At 30.3% G+C, this 17,917-nt stretch overlaps 2 protein-coding genes across 2 annotated transcripts; one reads left to right on the plus strand and one right to left on the minus strand.

The window, feature by feature from the left end:
* Nucleotides 1-1,517: 1,517 nt before the first annotated feature.
* On the plus strand, nt 1,518-6,903 carry LOC130806815 (pentatricopeptide repeat-containing protein At5g40400). Its single transcript, XM_057672018.1, has 3 exons — nt 1,518-3,663; nt 6,239-6,420; nt 6,549-6,903. Exon 1 carries the CDS (start codon nt 1,629-1,631, stop codon nt 3,510-3,512), a length of 1,884 nt encoding a protein of 627 aa, XP_057528001.1. The 5' UTR covers nt 1,518-1,628; the 3' UTR covers nt 3,513-3,663; nt 6,239-6,420; nt 6,549-6,903.
* A 1,345-nt stretch (nt 6,904-8,248) lies between these two features.
* LOC130806816 (arogenate dehydratase/prephenate dehydratase 6, chloroplastic-like) lies at nt 8,249-13,264 on the minus strand. The gene is made up of 2 exons (XM_057672019.1): nt 12,235-13,264; nt 8,249-9,143 (listed from the first exon to the last, which is right to left on the minus strand). Exons 1-2 carry the CDS (start codon nt 13,105-13,107, stop codon nt 8,703-8,705), a joined length of 1,314 nt encoding a protein of 437 aa, XP_057528002.1. The 5' UTR covers nt 13,108-13,264; the 3' UTR covers nt 8,249-8,702.
* Nucleotides 13,265-17,917: the final 4,653 nt, after the last annotated feature.

Here is a 17,917-nt window from a genome sequence, read left to right on the forward strand (position 1 = left end):
AGGGATTCATGAATCAATTTGGGGTTCAAAGTACCTTAGGAAGTGATTCAGCGTATATGAAGTAGGAATTAAGAATATGTTAATTTCTCCAGTAGAGTTTTTGTAACACCCTGACCCCATTAGATCGCTGGTGACTACCTATGGAGATTGTAGACTGGCCCTTAGTCCAATATAAGTCTTTTCAATGCCTTTGACCTCACTCGTGCACACCCCTAAAAACTTTTCACGAGGTGACTTATTTTAAGATTGTCCCCAAACAAGCACGCTTAATTATGGAGTTCTTAGCATATGGGCTCCCTTGAAAAGAAGATGTACCTTGTTAATATGAGTAGTCTATCAATCTGTTTTAAATCTCAACCCAGAGTATCACACTCAACCCACTTAAGAATGCAACGTCCACGTTACACCTTAGTTTCAAGACCCCGCTAGGTCCAATGAGCACACCATCAGCCACAGTTGACGGGTTGCTTTGATACCACTTTAACAACCCAGTCCCTATTGGACTGCCAATGAATACCCATGGAGATTGTAGACTAACTTCACATACCAACACAAGTCTTTTCAGCGCACTTTGACCTCACTCATGTGCACTCAAGAGAAATAATCTTATAGCTAGAAATGTAATTAATTTAAACTTGTGACCAATAATAGTTTATGTAGGAGTTGAACCTACATTTTCTAAGCAATTCCATAGTGCTCTACCAATTGAGCTAAGAGACTTAGAATACCAATGACCTAATTGTTAAAAAAAACATATGATTATGAATTTGCTAATGTAGTAGTAAAATATACGTTAGGAGCCTTGGGACCTTAACCCCTACTTGAGGTATATCAACCCCCTATTTGAGGTTCCCTAAACACCAACTTAATAAAAGCTAAACCCCAACTCAGCATAGTGTAAGACTCTACTAAACATGTTAGTATATTCTTAATCCCTATTTTATATACACTTAATCACTACTTATGGTACTACAAACCCTAGCTTAAGGTACTCCTAAATCCCGAATTAACACTTCCTACACTTGATGTTTCCCAAACACCAACTTTTTATACTCTAAACTCCAACTTAGTATGGTGTAACACTATACATGATACGTTGAAAAATCCTCCTTGATACGTTGTAAAACCTCAACTTGAGATATTTTAAATACTTATTTGATGTATCCGAAATACCTACTTGAAATATATTAAATGCCTACTTGAGATATATTAAATACCTACTTTTCTTGAAATATTGTAAACCTGTATTTGACTTATTCTAAATCTCTACTTGAAATATACTAAAAAATCCTACCAATAAGCGTACAGTTACACAAAATAATTATCATTTTATATTATTAATTTTTCTTATTTAAAATTTGGACCGGTTTAGTTGAAGACGGTATTTTCTCACAATAATTAATGATAAATCAAAAGTCAATAACAAAAGCAACTAATATTAGCGTTTTTATTTTGATTTTGAAGACAAACAATTAAAAAGCCAAAGTAAAAAAAAAAAATTAAAAACAAAAACAAAAGTCAGAGAATCCAAATAGCCCTTTAACATACCCAATGAGCAAATAATTTATCAAATCCCCCTTTACTGCTTTTGAAATGATACTATTTGGTTGTTAATTTCTGTCTTGATCATGCTAATGAATCGACTTTGCTCATCTTTTGTGACCCAAAGAAGAATTCTGTATTATTTCAGCACAAAATCTGCACTTATTCCTTCATCATCTTCATCTCTGGATCTTCGAACTATTTCCAACTCAAAACCCATCTTAAACCCTCTTTATTCCTTCCTTCCAGATACTCAAAATCCTAATAATTTAGTCAATTTTATTTGTTCAGCTCTTAAAGAACCCAATTTACAAACAACCCTTTTGTCTAATCACTGCCAACATCTCATTCCTTACTTGGGTACCAAAGAGATTTCTAGGGTTTTGCTTAGATGTCAAAGCGAGTCTCAATCTGGTCTTATTTTCTTCAATTGGGTGAGGTATGATCTGGGAATCACCCCAAGTTCTCATAATTACTGTATTCTTATTCATTTATTGGTTTGGTCTAGAAAATTTGTTCAAGGCATGAAAATTTTGTGTGAATTAATCCAATTAGAGTCAAGTAATAGTGAAGAGATTGATGTTTTACAGGGTTTAGTTTCTTGTTCTGAGGAATGTAATTGGGACCCAGTTGTGTTTGATATGCTTATAAAAGCTTATGTGAAAGATGGTTTGATTAAGGAAGGTTATAGGGCTTTTAGGAAAATGGTTAAATTGGGTTTTGTGCCTCATGTTTTGGCTTTCAATTGCTTGTTGAATGGACTATTGAAGGTGAACTATGTTGATAAATGTTGGGAATTATATAAAGAGATGTGGAGAATTGGCATTAACCCGAATACATGTACATTTAATATTTTTACTAATGTGTTGTGTAAGGATCATAATGTAGTGAAGGTGAATGAATTCATGGAGAAAATGGAGGAAGAAGGATTTGTGCCTGACCTTGTGACATATAATACTCTAATTGGAAGTTATTGTAGAAATTATGGGTTAGATGACGCTTTTTATCTGTATAAAATTATGTATAGGAGGGGTGTAGTTCCTGATTTAGTCACATATACATCATTAATGAATGGACTTTGTAAGGTTGGAAAGTTGAAGGAAGCTCATCAGGTTTTTCATAGAATGATTGAAAGAGGATTGACTCCAGATATTGTATCATATAACTCCCTTATCCATGGTTATTGTAAAGAGGGTAGGATGAAAAAATCTAGGCTCTTAGTTCACGAGATGATTGGAAAGAGCATTATCCCGGATAATTTCACATGTAAAATTCTTTTAGAAGGATATGCGAAGACACGCAGTTGGCATTCTTGTTTAAATATGGTTTTGGAGCTTAAAAGGTTTGGAGTTGTAATTACTTATGATATATACAAGTATCTAGTTGTTTCTTTGTGTCAAGATAATCACCCTTTTGCAGCTGTTAAACTTGTAAATAGAATGTTGGAAGATGGTTACGAGACAGACGAGCATATATATGATAACTTGATGAAATCATTCTGTGATAATGATCACCTAGAAGAAGCATTGCTATGTAAAAGTAAGATGCTAGAAAGGAATATAAAACCATGTTTAGGCATATATCAAAATCTTATAAGATGCTTGTGTAGGTCAGGAAGATGTTTGGAGGCAGAAGTTCTAATACAAGAAATGACTCTATATGATCTTAAACCCGATTATGCGATCTGTAGAGCTTTGGTATTCGGGTATTGCGAAGCTAAAAATGTTGACAAAGTAGAGTCCTTGTTGTATTCACTTGCTATGAAGTATCACTTTTATGATACTCATAGTTATAATCAGCTGCTTAAGATCAGGAGTGAGCAAAGTAGTGCTACTGAATTGATGGAATTACAGGATAAGATGCTGAAATTGGGATTTGTACCTAATGGTTTGACTTACAAATATGTTATTCAGGGATTGCAGAATGCAGTTATTAAGGATAAGGACAAGGACATTTTACTCGTTTGTTAGAAATGATGGAATTAGGAGTTGTTGATGCTTATATGTTCACTCTCTTATTGTTCTTGATGGGGTTTTGCTGATCTCGAAGAACAATGATTTTGCTGCTGATGATGTTTCTTTTTCGACAATTTCCGAAATTCCGACACCTGAGACTTGGGAGGTAATCTCTTCTCTGTCTCTTCTATCAAACTATAACACTCCTCGCCCCCTTTAACTAATAGTGTTATTGTTTGAATTTGTACTTCCCATTACTTATTTCAATTTGATTCATAGACGTAGTAAACAATATTTGTCATATAGTTGATGAAACAATGCTTATGTTTGGAGTTGTAACTATATGGTGAAACTCAAATCTATATTATCCTTGGGGGAGAATGCTAATGGTGGAGGGGGAAAGATCAATGTAAAGGAGGACCTTTAAGGACTTAGTTTTAGTTTTTTAGTGTTTAATGACACACTTTGTTTTCTTGTAGCATGAAGATGGACTTTGTGAAAGTGCTTTTCTTATATTTCATTGTTTTTTCTTTTTTCATTGGAACCAAGGTGACTAGATTGAAGGTTTAACGAGGCAGAATTAGTAGGTTCAACAATATCTTTTTCTCTGGTATTTATGAATATCCGTTCGAAGGGGAGTGTTATTATATAATACATTATAAACTGATGAACGGAACGTAAAAGGATAATGTTTAATTGGTGATAGATTGAGTGCATGAACTGTGAAAGACTTTCTCTATAAACACCCCTTTCTAGATGAATGAAAGAAGCATCTATCAATCTTAAAATCTACTCAAAATATTTTGTTCATTGTTATCTATTATAATTCGCCATCAACACTAATTTCCTCTTAAAACTCAAAAGATAGAAATTTATTTTCTTTTCATTATGGATTTTTCAGTACAACGATATTAACACTATATTAAGCAATTTCATTTTATCAAATATTTATTTTATAGTTGAGTACAATAACCTACCATGTACTACAAATCCTGGAGAATGGATGCAAGCCGTTCTCAATGTACTATCAACCACACACTATGTAACACCCAAATTGAATCTTGTTAAAATTGTTATGGTTAAGAGTTAAAAAATTGTGAATCAAACATGGATGAGTTAGGATTTGTATTAGGGGTGAAAATTATAGTTCTACTACTTTTGTGTTTGGAGGGTGTTTAATAAATTGAATAGATTTATATAAGCTTTGAGTATGCGATTATATTGTGAATGTTAGTAATAGTAGTTGTTATTAATGGTTGAGATTATTAGTCAATAAAAGTGGTTGTTGATTATCACTTGTAATATGAAGATGGTGGTGGATATTGTTAATATCATTGATCGTTATTGCTAATTAATTGTGGTTTGGTCATAGTTATTAGAGTTGAATATTATCATGTTAATGATGTTTGACATGGTTAATTTCATCGGTTGGTTGTTGTAAGTGGTATAATTGTAGCCCAAATTATACGTACCATTGCATTGCTTGTATTCGTCAATCGTCATCACCCTAAACTTGAATCATGAAGCGAAATTATTTGTAAAGCAATGCTGTCGTGAGTTTTTCCATGGATATTAGTATAATATATTAGGTTATACAATCTTTAGTCCACTAATTAGTAATTTGACAATGCAAAAATATATATTTAAATCTTGCTCATTTGATTATACATTGTTGTAACAATTGAGTGAAAAACTTGTGATTAGATTAGAATTGATGGTAAAGTTATGAGCAAGCTTAGAGTTGAAATTGTTGTATTTGGCTAATTTGCTTGGTATCACGAGCTAAAACTCGCTTGAATGGTAGTAAAGTACCTTCCGTTAGGGCATGTGACTCTTATGTAAGGCTAAGTAGACTTGTTACCCTTACATTATACGTGTATGGGTGCTTAGTTTATAAGAGGGGCTTGAGAACCTCTTCTTTAGTGGTTGTGGTAGCTTTTGTCTTGCAGTTACGATAACCTGTACGTACACGCAGTAATTAACTATTATATGTATTTGTTTAAAAAGTATCATCAATATTTTGTGATTATATGCATTGTATTAGAATTATGGAGTACTAGAAAATAAACTTCACCATTGAATAGTTTTGAGAGTGGTATAAGTGAATAGAATGAAGGTATTAGTAGAATATGAGAACAATTTCCTTAGTAGTAGAGAATGAATTATGTATTTTGTTTAATTTTGGAATGTATAAGCTTTTGGTATGAGATCGTGTGACCTCTTGGTATTGTTTACAATTTCCGCTGCGTAGTTTTAGTTGTATGGTTTTAAAATTTGCTTTCGTTGTTTTTAGAAACCCATGCGTTGACACTAAAACCACGATTCGTGTTGGATTTGATAATTTGAGGAGCCGGTGTTGAATCATTCCGCCCTTGCATGTTATTGAAAGGAAATGAGCCCGTAGATTAATTTATTTACATTAATGTGTTTATAATTTTTTTTTGTCACCTTAATTTTTTTAGAGATGTTGCTGAAATTTTCACTCAGATAATGATATATTCTTTGTTGCATATTGCTTAGTGTATTAATATGTTTTCAATAACTTAATATTGCCATACTAGCTAGATTTTTGCCAAACACAACTTATTTTCCAACGTTAGCTCGTTTTTACTCATTTTTGTTTAACTTACCTTATTTTTACTCGGTTTATTTTACCGAATTGAACATATTCTTGTTTTGTTAAACTTATGTTTGGGAGTTGCAATGCTGTGATGTATGATTTCGTTTCCATTTCTATCCAGTTCTTATGTTGATAATTTGCGGATGGAAAGAAGGGCGTTCACACACCATCCCCTCACCTTCAAGGAAGGGTGGCAAGTGTCTGCACGTCAGATTCGACCCAACCGGTTGAGCTCGAACTATTATTTAAAAAAAAAATTCAAAATATGGGTGGCCAAGTCTGCCTAGCCGATGAGTAAAACGAGTAAGCTTGTCCGCCTGCTTATTTTTATATAAATACTAGTATTTATTTGAATTTTATATATTAATTCTTGAAATAAGAAAAATGCTAGATCAATTTTTAGCTCACTTTCTATGAACTTTTTCTAATAGGTTTGTGGATAGATTTTTATCGGCAAATTCGGTTTGCTACCTGTTCGAACCCGCCCATGGGACATGTTTACCTCAAGATTCCGGTTCAAAGTGTATAGCATGTTCAAAGTGAAAATTCTGGAGTTAAAAAATTGGTATTTCAGTTACTGCCCATACATTGTCCTATGCGAAATTACGTCTATAATCCAGAGAAGTAAAAAAAAAAATTTACCTTTCATTTTTAATAGTTGCTAGAGTCACTATAATTAGTAATTACTGTTTATTAATTAATCTTATTTGATATATATTTCTCTACATATTATGTAAAACATTGTCAAGATTTTTGTTAAATTTGTCTTAATATATATTTTCATAGTATTTGTCTTCATATGAAATTAAATATTAAAGATTATAATTTAACAAGTTAATTAGTTAACAACTATTAATATCTCATAATTAAAATCTTGAGTCTACCCCTATGCGTATGTGTTATACGACAAACAACACTAAGGTGGGGAGTCTGGGAGATGATGTACAAATACTCTCTTCTATTTAATATAATTGTCTTATTTACTTATCGCACACTATTCATTTTACTTTTTCAATGCAGAATACTTCCTCCATTTTTTAATTAGAATATTTTACTTAAAAGAGTGAGAAATTTAACTAATATTTGAAAGAGATATAGAAAATAAAATGTATCCTTGTGACATCCTGTCGATTCATTTTAATGTATAATTTTTTATTGTATATTTTTGTATTATTTTTTATGATCTATATTTAGACATATTAAGACTGAAAAATTACTTTCAAAGTTGTGCAAAAAGTAAACGAGAAAAACAAAAAAGTACGAAGAAAGTATCACTTATAATACATAATGAAAAATTATAAAAAGTAGATATTAATTAACCCTTGTTTCGAAATGTATCAAAACAAACACCAATAAGCTATATTTTAACTTATAAAATATAGATTAATAGTAAAATATAAATTAAAATTTTAACTTATAAATATAGATTAATAATAAAATATAAATTAAAAGTGAACTATAAATAATGTATTATTTAGACAGGAAATGGGACAATTCAATTAAATATGAAGGAGTATCATTTTAACAAATTGTAATATAACACACTACTATGTGAATAATAGGAGAGAAAAGATTCACACTTTCATCAAAGCTAAGCATATTATAAATCATAAATTATGAATAGTTGTTAACTTGCTAAAAATATTAAAAATATACACATGCTAAATTGTACACTTGCGTAGGTTATTTAGAAATCTATTATTGAAAAGTAAATAATAAAAGCAACTACCAAACTGGTAGTTGAGCGTTTGGCGCAGCTTTGTTTGACTTATGTGATTTTTCATTTCTATTCACTTTTTCTTCAATACTTATAAAATGAGCAACTTGTCTCATCGGTGAGACAGCTTAAAAAAAAACTCATACGCTAACAATGATGTTAGTTGGGCTATTATGTCTCACGGTGAGAGAGATCTTAAACAAGAGCTACTCTTGTAAGAGAGTAAGAGACTGTCTTTCAGATAGGTTACTTTAAACAAAGAGCTCATATTCTCATAATATGTATAAAATAAGATATTAAACTAAAATCGATGAATTTACTCATCAAATATGAGAAAAATGTTTTTACTGAGAAGCTAAGAGCTACACCATGAGTATATACTCTAAATCAAAATCAAAATCAAGAAAATGTATGTAAAACATTTAAGAAAGAACGTGGAATATCACATCATTCATTATGAACATTTCTACATGTACAATTCTCACCAACCATTTCCACTTCATGATCTCTAGGACCACCACTACTCCTCCACTCCCATTTTCATCATTATGGAGGAATTAAAAAAGAAAATTCAAACTCCCCAAAAGAAATTATAAACAACTTCTAAACAATCTATTTTTATCTAAAATAAATAAATAAATATGTCTTTTCAAGCCACAAAATATATTTCATCTATTTTCGTTTTAGGGAGAATTTAAGCTTAAACCTGTCTAGATTGTGTTTATTGAATGCCCAATTAAAAATGAATTGTATAATATACAACACAAAAGAATGATAGCCAAGCCGATTGACGTGTGATAAGTGTTGTCGACCCACCTTATACAATCATTCTGGATTCGCCCCATTCCTTTCATCTTTTCCTCCGAAATCATGATTGATCATTGGACGGTAAAGGTGACCATGGGGACATATCCATAGGATAACTCCCCAAAACCCTTAGAAAAGACGTGAATTCTTGAACTTCAGCAAGTGCATTTTGGGCTCTAGGTTCAGCCATTGAGGCATCAAAATCAACATAGAACATATATTCGAAATGCTTAGCCGTACCCACATTGGCATCGTCCACAATCCTAATTGGACGATGGCGATGGGGACGGCTCTCTATCTTCGTGAGGCTAATGTTTCTAAACGCGAAAGCGGATAGGACCTTGAACAAGGCTGATGTCCCTTTCCCTTCACCATTGTCATGGGTTGCAAACACAATGCTAGTCTTAAAAGGGCGGTCGGTTCGAGGAATTATGGGCTCCCGGGCTAGCATAACGAACCGGGTCACATTTCCTGAGTCATCTTGTATACCATCTGCTAAGACCTGTTTTCATGTAAGTTTATTAGTAATTCTTGGTCAATTTTGGTACACCCAAATGTGTAATAAAATTCAGTTTTACAAAGGTGTGTTTGGTAGGAAATGCAACTTGTGCTATTGTTGTCTTTCTATTTGTCTTGGCTAAAAGCCACCCACTACTAGTTTTTTTTTTATGTATAATTTTATTGGTTTGTTTAATGAGAGACTAAGACACAAAATAAATAAAAAGAAATGCGCGGATGAAATATTAACATACCAAAAAGAAAATAATAGCAAATTGAGCAAGACAAGAAAATTTTAGTCGCAAAACAATAACACATCATTAATTCAATGCCAACTAATTTATTAATTTTGGGTTGATTTTAGACATGTATAAAGTGTTTAACCGCGAGCACATAGATTAAAGAGTTCTAAATATTAGACTTCAAAATTTCAAGAAAAAAATAAATAAAATAAATACTTTTACTTGGCCCCAACTATATAGAAAATAAAAGAAAAAAAAATTTCAAGAGAAAAAATGATGTGAGTCCAGCTAATTAGACCAAGTCTGTTGATAATGGTCCTAGAAAATTGTCATCAACTTTCCAACTTTAACTAATACCAATTCAATTTCATGAAAATGATTGCTACCATCTCTGTTCCAATTAAATTGAATTCAGAGAAAAATAAAATGTTTTTTAATAAGTATAAAAAGATGTGAAAATGTGATAACAAATGAAACGAGAGAATGATATATGGAAGATATTAAAAAAGAGTTTAAAAGTGTGATTGAGATTTAAAAAAATAATAACATATTTTGTAAACAATAGAAATAATGCAAAATAAGTGGTGTAATTGATAAATGGAGTATTTGCTAATTTGCAAGAAGGTCTTAGTAAATAACGGTTATTTGTGAGGTTAACAAATCACCCTTATGTGGTAGCATTTGATAGAATAAGAGTTTTATTGTTTTAAATTAATTTTTTTCTATTATGCTTATCTTATTATTATTATTTTTGTTTTTTATAGTGATTACAGAATTACGATCATTAAATAGGAGTTTTTGCTATATTGTCTTATCATTGTTTATAATTAAAAAAAATTAAGAATAAGACAATGCACTAAAAAGTTAAAAGTAGATGGTGACACGAAGTTTGGTTGGTCAATTATGATAGTAGTACATGGTACCACCACGTTGCTCCTACATTTTCTTTTACTTCACCTACCCCTTACTAATTCAGCCTTAATATTTGACCTTAGGTGAAAAATAAAAAAGGCTTATATAAGTAAAATTTTGATTAATTTTTCTCCAACTATGTACTTCAGTAGTCATACGCTTAATTGAGAAACCTAACGCTATAAGTTTGATTCATGCTAGAAACTACTTAAGCAAAAACTAATTATAAGGATTAACTAAATTTGGGTCTCTTTATAAGTTGGACCCTAGACGATTGCACCTCAAAACTACCCTCAGAAACGGCCCTATTTGACCTATTATGATTAGGAAACTTAAAATGTAATGTTTAATCTTTTCTAAGAGAAAAAATAAGCATTTTAACTATTGGAAGAATTAATTTTATGTTTCTTTACTAAAAAGATTTTTTAACCTATCCCAAATAAAAAAATTCAATACAAAAATGAATAACTTGCAAGTTTAAAATGATAATATATGTCATAACTCTTACTCTATATAAACTTTTATTGAACTCCTAAATTTGTACTCCATCGACTCGTTTAGTAATAAATTATAAACAACTATTTATAGTGTAAATTCCATAAAAAATAGTTTTTTTTATATCATTGTCATGCAAATATAACTCTATATTCAAATACTCCATAATATTAAGCTTCTGGATGAATTTTCTCACAAATTACACTAATTTTATTATCATTATTATGATTTAACACCGTTTATCAAACAAACTGTAAGTGTAACATCAATCAAGGGAAATGATTGGTAAATCATAATCAAATTCTTTATTGGAACCAATCTACATAAAGTATTTAACCTTATCCAAGCAACTAGGGATGGTAATATATTGAGGCTAGGTCGGGTACTTGGGTCCAATCAAATTTGGTCTCAAAGCCATGGATCCAAACTCGGACTATCAGATCCGATGGGTTTAGGATCTTAATTTTGTTATTTATACTTAGACATTTTTACATCTTAAAATTTCATAAGTATTAAAATAAGCCTATTGTAAATATAAATTGAGTCTAAATAAATATAAAATAAGTTTATAAATGAATTTAAACTTAATATTAAATTGTGCGTTGGACCGAGTGAGAGTACATGAATCATGATCAATGAACAAAATACAATATTCCCTTTCTTCTTTAAAATTTTCTGTATTAACATATAATAATTTTTTTTTAACATTTAGTCATAGTATAAAAAACTAAAATGCATATAGGAGATATAAAATTTTATAGTGGTTTGTTTTTCTTCTATACATGAAGACAAATTGCATTTATATATCATGTAGCAAGTTGTCTTAATAATAACAATAATCCTCAATGGAATTATTATTGTTGTTAATATTATTAATATTCCTTTTTTTTTTTATTCTCAATCATAATTCAAATAATCATCTATTTTCACCTTTTTTAGTTCATCAAGTCAAACTTCTAAACTTATGTCTTTTTCATTCACGATACCAAATCACATGATTAAAATATCAAAACTCCACAATTATACATATCATTAAAATCAAATTAATTCAAATAACCATCAATTTTTCACATTCAAACTTCTAAACTCAATTAGTCTTCTTCATTAGATGTCATAGTAAAAATAAGGTGGCATCGCATCAGATCGATCGAATTATAAAGGTTTTCAAAATAAACGAATCAATATTTTCCGCATTGTAAAGACATAAAAAAAACGCATTTTTGATCGTACTAAAGGATATCTAATTATTCGACCTATATTTAGACGTTACAACATTACTCTTGTAACCGCATCCCATTTGGTTCACACTTTACACTATGATTCTAATCATTAATCTTCAATTCACGAAACCAAATCACATCACATGATGTAAAATGTCAACAGTTCTACAATCATACAAATCATTAAAATCAAAATAATTCAAAATTAATTTAAGCAGAAAAATACCTGCAAGCCGTACAAATCAGCGGCGCGTGACGAAGCAATCGCCGCCGTATCGCGCAAACGTTGTGTAGCAACATACTCAGCAGCACCAGCAGTATCATCAACAGCTTCTCTTGTAACATTCAATCCCAATTTCGTCAAAGTATGTTCGCACTGTGCAAGTGCTTGCGGATGCGAAATCACTCGCGTCAAATACTCTTTTCTCACACCAGGCAAAGCCAATAAACAATGATGAACAGGGAGTTGAACTTCTCCAACAATGTGAAGCCGATGCCGAAGAAGAAGATCGTAATTCCTATGAATCGATCCACCAAGGGAATTCTCAACAGGAAGTACAGCTCGATCGGCTATCCACAACTCAACGGCTTGAAAAGCGACTTCAAATTGATCGCAAGGAATGGCTTCACATCCAGGGTAAGCTTTTCCAGCCGCGGCTTCGGAGTACGCGCCGGGAACACCTTGATAAGCCACTCGAAGAGTAGAGCCGTGCATTGGAGCCGGTGAAAGATCGGCTACAAGTGATAATGGTTTAGGAAGGTTATTAGTGGTTGTTACGGCAGAGACAGCGGAGGCGGAGGCGGAGGAAGAGGATACCACTGGGATAAGATTTAGGGTTTGATGGCCATTCACGTTGGTGATTTCATCGGATTTGTCGTTGGAATTTTTAACGGTGGATGAGATGACTTTGGAAGCGAGAATTGCACAATTGGTTTGCCAATCGGAACGTGAACCAGTAATGGCGCCATTTCTACCAAAGGTTGAGCATCGGATAGTGAGTTGACTCGGTCGGAAAGTGAGTTTGGTTGTGGTTGTTAACCGAGTTCGGAGTGGGTTTCTTGGTGTTGTTGTGTTGGTTGGTGATGGAGATACCTGCATTTTTGCTTTTTTTTTTAATAAAAATTAAATATTAGTGGGAAAAAAATGTAATTTAATTAGAAGTTAATTTTTTATAAATTTTGTTAATTTGGTTATATATAGCTTGAAGTTCTCTAAGGAAAGAAAACTGCAAGCTGAAGATTAATGAGAGGAAGAAGGGGTTTTTATATAGATGGAGAATTGGTTTGGTCAATCTCACACCTACCCCCTCCAATTTAGTTTTTTTTTTTAATATTTTTTCTTTAGTTGCCATTCGGAAAACAACAAGTCATCATATCACCATAAGAGGAACATATATAATTAGTTAATTTTTTAATTTATAAATGATTACTTTAAGATTATAAGAAATTATTTTAAAGTCAAATTATAAAAAATAATCATTTTAATATAATAAGTGTACTTTAAATCAGCCTAATAACCGAGAGATCGTATAGAATTTGTGTTGGGAAATTTACTTTGTAGGACCATTTCCAATTAGATGGTAGGTTATGTAATTTTTAGAATACATAGGTGTATTTTGAGTAAGGATTAGTTTAAAAAAGAGCATCATTAGAGGATAAGATAGAAAAAATAAGTAGATGATATAAATAAATCTATAAAATGAAAAGAAGTAAATAGATTTGTTGATGAGCTTAAAGAAAGAGAGTAAGACATTGTAGAAAAAGATGTTAAATTAGTAGGACATAATAAATTTAAAAGTGATACAAATTGAAAAGAATGAAAAAATAAGTTTTTTTTTATCAAATATGAAATTATTTTCCTATTTATTAATTTTTTTCCTTGAATTTGCGTTACTTGTAAGTGAGCGTTTCATAAGAGAATGTGGTAAATTGGTAACAAAGAAGAAATAAATTAATTATGTGAATGATAATAAAGAGGCAAATTGAAATATGTGGATGAAATTAAAAAATAAAATATAGTTTATTTTCAAAATTAATTATATGAATGATATTAAAGAAGATATTTAATATTACCATCATTATCAAGATCGAAACCATATTTTTATATGCCATTGAAGTTTAAATCAAAAAGATTGTTTAATTGCCATCTAAACTTTTTGAAAATTTTATTTTAGTTTTTAGGAATTATCATAATATTATCCCGAGTGTATCATTTATCAAGTAGATTAAGTAATTTTTATTTTTTTATTTTTTTGAAATGAATTTTTTTTTTCTATTCTTGAAATTACTATTTCCAATAAACTTCTTAAAATTATTATCATATACTAATTAAACGTGACCAATGTTAAAAATATTTTTCACGACAAAAGTTTGTTAAGTGGGAGTTTGCAATGGTCCTACAATAACGACGTCGTTTTACTATGTCATTGAAAATTCTACAAAGATGAAGAGAGTTAGAGCTACCTTTGTTTGACTCAATAATATTTGCATACTTTCCACTCACTTGCACTGAACTTGGGCTCTAAATTATTGTCTCTATTTAAAATTGCCATATTTTTAAAAAAATCTCAATAAAAAATAACTAATATTAAGATTTTGCTAACCAACATCTCTGGAACATTTGTTAATTAAATACTCCTAAATCAATTCCAAGTAGCTAGAATATATAACTAGCATCTAAAAGAAAATTAGAATATATTTTAGGTGTTGAAAATATATAAGCATTAATTATACTACTCCCTCCGTTCTTTTTTGATCTTCCACATTACTATAACGGGTAGTTTCAAAAGTTCTTCCACTTTAGAATACTTTCTATTTTTAGAAAATTTTTATCTCACTTTTACCACTTAAAACCCCCACTTTTCTTTTAATGTACCCCTTTTCTTTTATTTATAATTATTTTCTCTCTCATACTTTCAATACAATCATTACTTCACACTACTATTTAATTAAAATAATACCCACTACAACCTCATACTTCCAATACAATCATTACTTCACACTACTATTTAATTAAAATAATACCCACTACAACCCAAAGATTCTATCTTCCTTAATATGTGTGAAAAATCCAAAGTGGAAGATCAAAAAAGAACGGAGGGAGTATAAAATTTGAAATTTATCATCAAATAATGCGTTAAAACATACTATATAGTAATACTCTCTTCGTTCTCTAATATTTTTTCCGTTTAAATATTTCATTCTAAAGAGAGAGAAATTGAAGTAAGGTTTTTGGAGATATATAAAAGAAAAAAAATATTCATGTGTAATGTTGTTAAATTCATCATAAATTATATTTTTTATTATACATGTTTTATGGAGTAATTTTTATGATGTATGCATCTAGAGATATTAAAAGTTTTAAATTGCTTTGAAAATTGTGCAAAAGGTAAATAGAAAAAACAAAAATAAACCAGAGAGCACTATTTTTTTTAGTTTGTCTTATAATTTACTTTTTGAAAGAACACATCCCTAGAGGTATTCAATTTCAAAAATCGGGTAATTTACCCAATTTTTATAAACCGGATAATCCAGATCGAGTATCCAGTTTTAAAACTGCAAACCGGATCACGTTTTTAGATATCCGAAAAGCTGGATTTCTGGATCCGAGTAGATCCGATTTTGAACACCCCTACCTGGAGGTATTCGTTAGCTTGATATTTCAATTGAAATGGTCTCTTATAATGATATCAAAAACTCATGTCACAAATTTATCCTTTTAATGCTAAATATGACAGAAAGCAGAGACTAATTTAAATTCAAAAATATTAATTATCAGTTTAAAATTTGATTTTATAATTGTTATTAATAAGAAAATTTTTCACTTCTTTATTTATTACTCCAATATTAAAACACTATTTCGTCACGAGTTCAATGGGGGCATTAGGCTTCAATTGTTTACGCAATTCACAATGATAAAGTGGAGTATAAGAAAGACTCGAGATTTTGTTTGTTTCCAAGATGCCCACCAATGACAAATTAATGATAGTCAAGCATAGATTCTAGAAACTACACTCTATGGGCATTAACTTACCCATCTTTATGAAATTATTCATCACATGAAATTGTTGATAACCAATAGGTTATTAGAGAAATTCATTAAATAATTTGACTAGTTAATTTTAACACGTTGATTGGTGTATATTGTTGTAAATTAGTTGATTTATAACAAAAAATTATTTTAATCAGTTTATACCAAATACTAACATTAAGCAACCGAACCATCTAGCTAAGTCTTGAAATTGTCCAACAAGCTATTTTTTCAAGTGTAAGTTTTTTTGTAACAATTTTTTCGGTTTTCATTTTAAAGTCTGGAATGAGCATTTTAGACCTTTGAATAGACATTGTAAGTCTTGAAATTGACATCTTTAAAAGTCTTCGAATAGACATTTTAAATTAGGTACACAAAAAAAACATTTAGTCTTTGGAGAAACAAAATTAAGACTTAAAGTAAGAGTTTTAAGAGATTAAATAGACATTTTAAGTCTTGAAATATTGGCATTAAACCCACAAATTAAGACAAGTTGAAAGCAAATTGAACCTCATAATATTGTCTCCACCAAATACAATAGCCAAGATGTATAACTCTTTTGCAAGGCAAGAGTTTACAATACTTTTCTCATCTTGTCCAATAAGATTTCTTTTCTATGTCTTTAAGCTAGTTACATGTAAATTTAGACAGGGAGATAAGTTCATTTAAGAAATTTAAATTTAAAAATAAGTGCTATAATAATTATAAAATAATTTTTTCTCTAAATGTTCTTTTGAATTGCAGATTATTCAGTTGCAATCGGAATTTGAGCACTGACGTTAGAGTACAAAATTTTTAAGTATAATTTTCGTATTTATATACCTTTAGTATAATGTTTTTAAAGTTGGAAAAAATTATAAGAAACTACCTTATTTATAGGTCTATTTGTAAAAAACTATTTTATGTATTTTTTCTGTAAAAAACTACCTAATGTAATATATTCCTTTGCAAATGACTACCACTTAACAGATTACGTTAATTGACCGTTAAGTTTGAGGGTTTGACCAATTTAAGAGGTCAAGTTGTCTATGTGGCAGTATATCATTGGTCCTCGTATTTTTAAATAATTAAAAATTAAAATAAATAAATTAACAAAAAAAATAAAAGATATTTGATGTCATTTTTACTTATCATAACGATATTTATTCAAAAAACGAACATCGCGATTATTCTTATGGGGTAACTCTTTCGAAAATCCATTGAAAATGGGATAATTGCGACGTCCGTTTTATGAAAAGATATTGCATTATAATGGGTAAAAATGACGTAAAAATCTTTTCGTTTTACGTGTTGAAGAATAGGCAAAAAAATACGTGTTCCGACCGGATTTTTAAAAGAGTTATTTTATTAGGGTAGTTACGAAGTCTGTTTTTGGGTAAATATGACGTTAAATATCTTTTTCGGTTTACGTGTTGGAAAATAGGCGAATAAGTACTTCTTTCAATCGCATTTTCGAAAGACTTGACCCATAAGGGCAATCGCGACGTTCGTTTTTTAAAAGGATATCATTATGATTGGTAAAAATGACGTTAAAAATTGAGTACTTGTTTCGACCGAATTTCTAAAACAGTTATCCCATAAGGCTACTTGCTTGCGACGTCCGTTTTTTAAAAAATATCGTTATGATGGGTAAAAATAACGTCAAATATCTTCTTTTTTTGTTAATTTATGTGTTTTAATTTTTAATTATTTAAAAATACAAAGACCAATGAGATATTGTCACGTAGAACTTAACCTCTCAAATTGGTCAAACCCTCAAACTTAACGGTTAACTCACGTTTTCTGTTAAGTGGTAGTCATTTGCAGAGAAATATATTACATTAGGAAGTTTTTTGAAAAATATATATATATATATATATATATATATATATATATATAT

This window comes from Amaranthus tricolor, chromosome 2 (genome assembly GCF_026212465.1).
Source record: "Amaranthus tricolor cultivar Red isolate AtriRed21 chromosome 2, ASM2621246v1, whole genome shotgun sequence".
In the NCBI taxonomy this organism is placed as follows: Eukaryota; Viridiplantae; Streptophyta; class Magnoliopsida; order Caryophyllales; family Amaranthaceae; genus Amaranthus; species Amaranthus tricolor.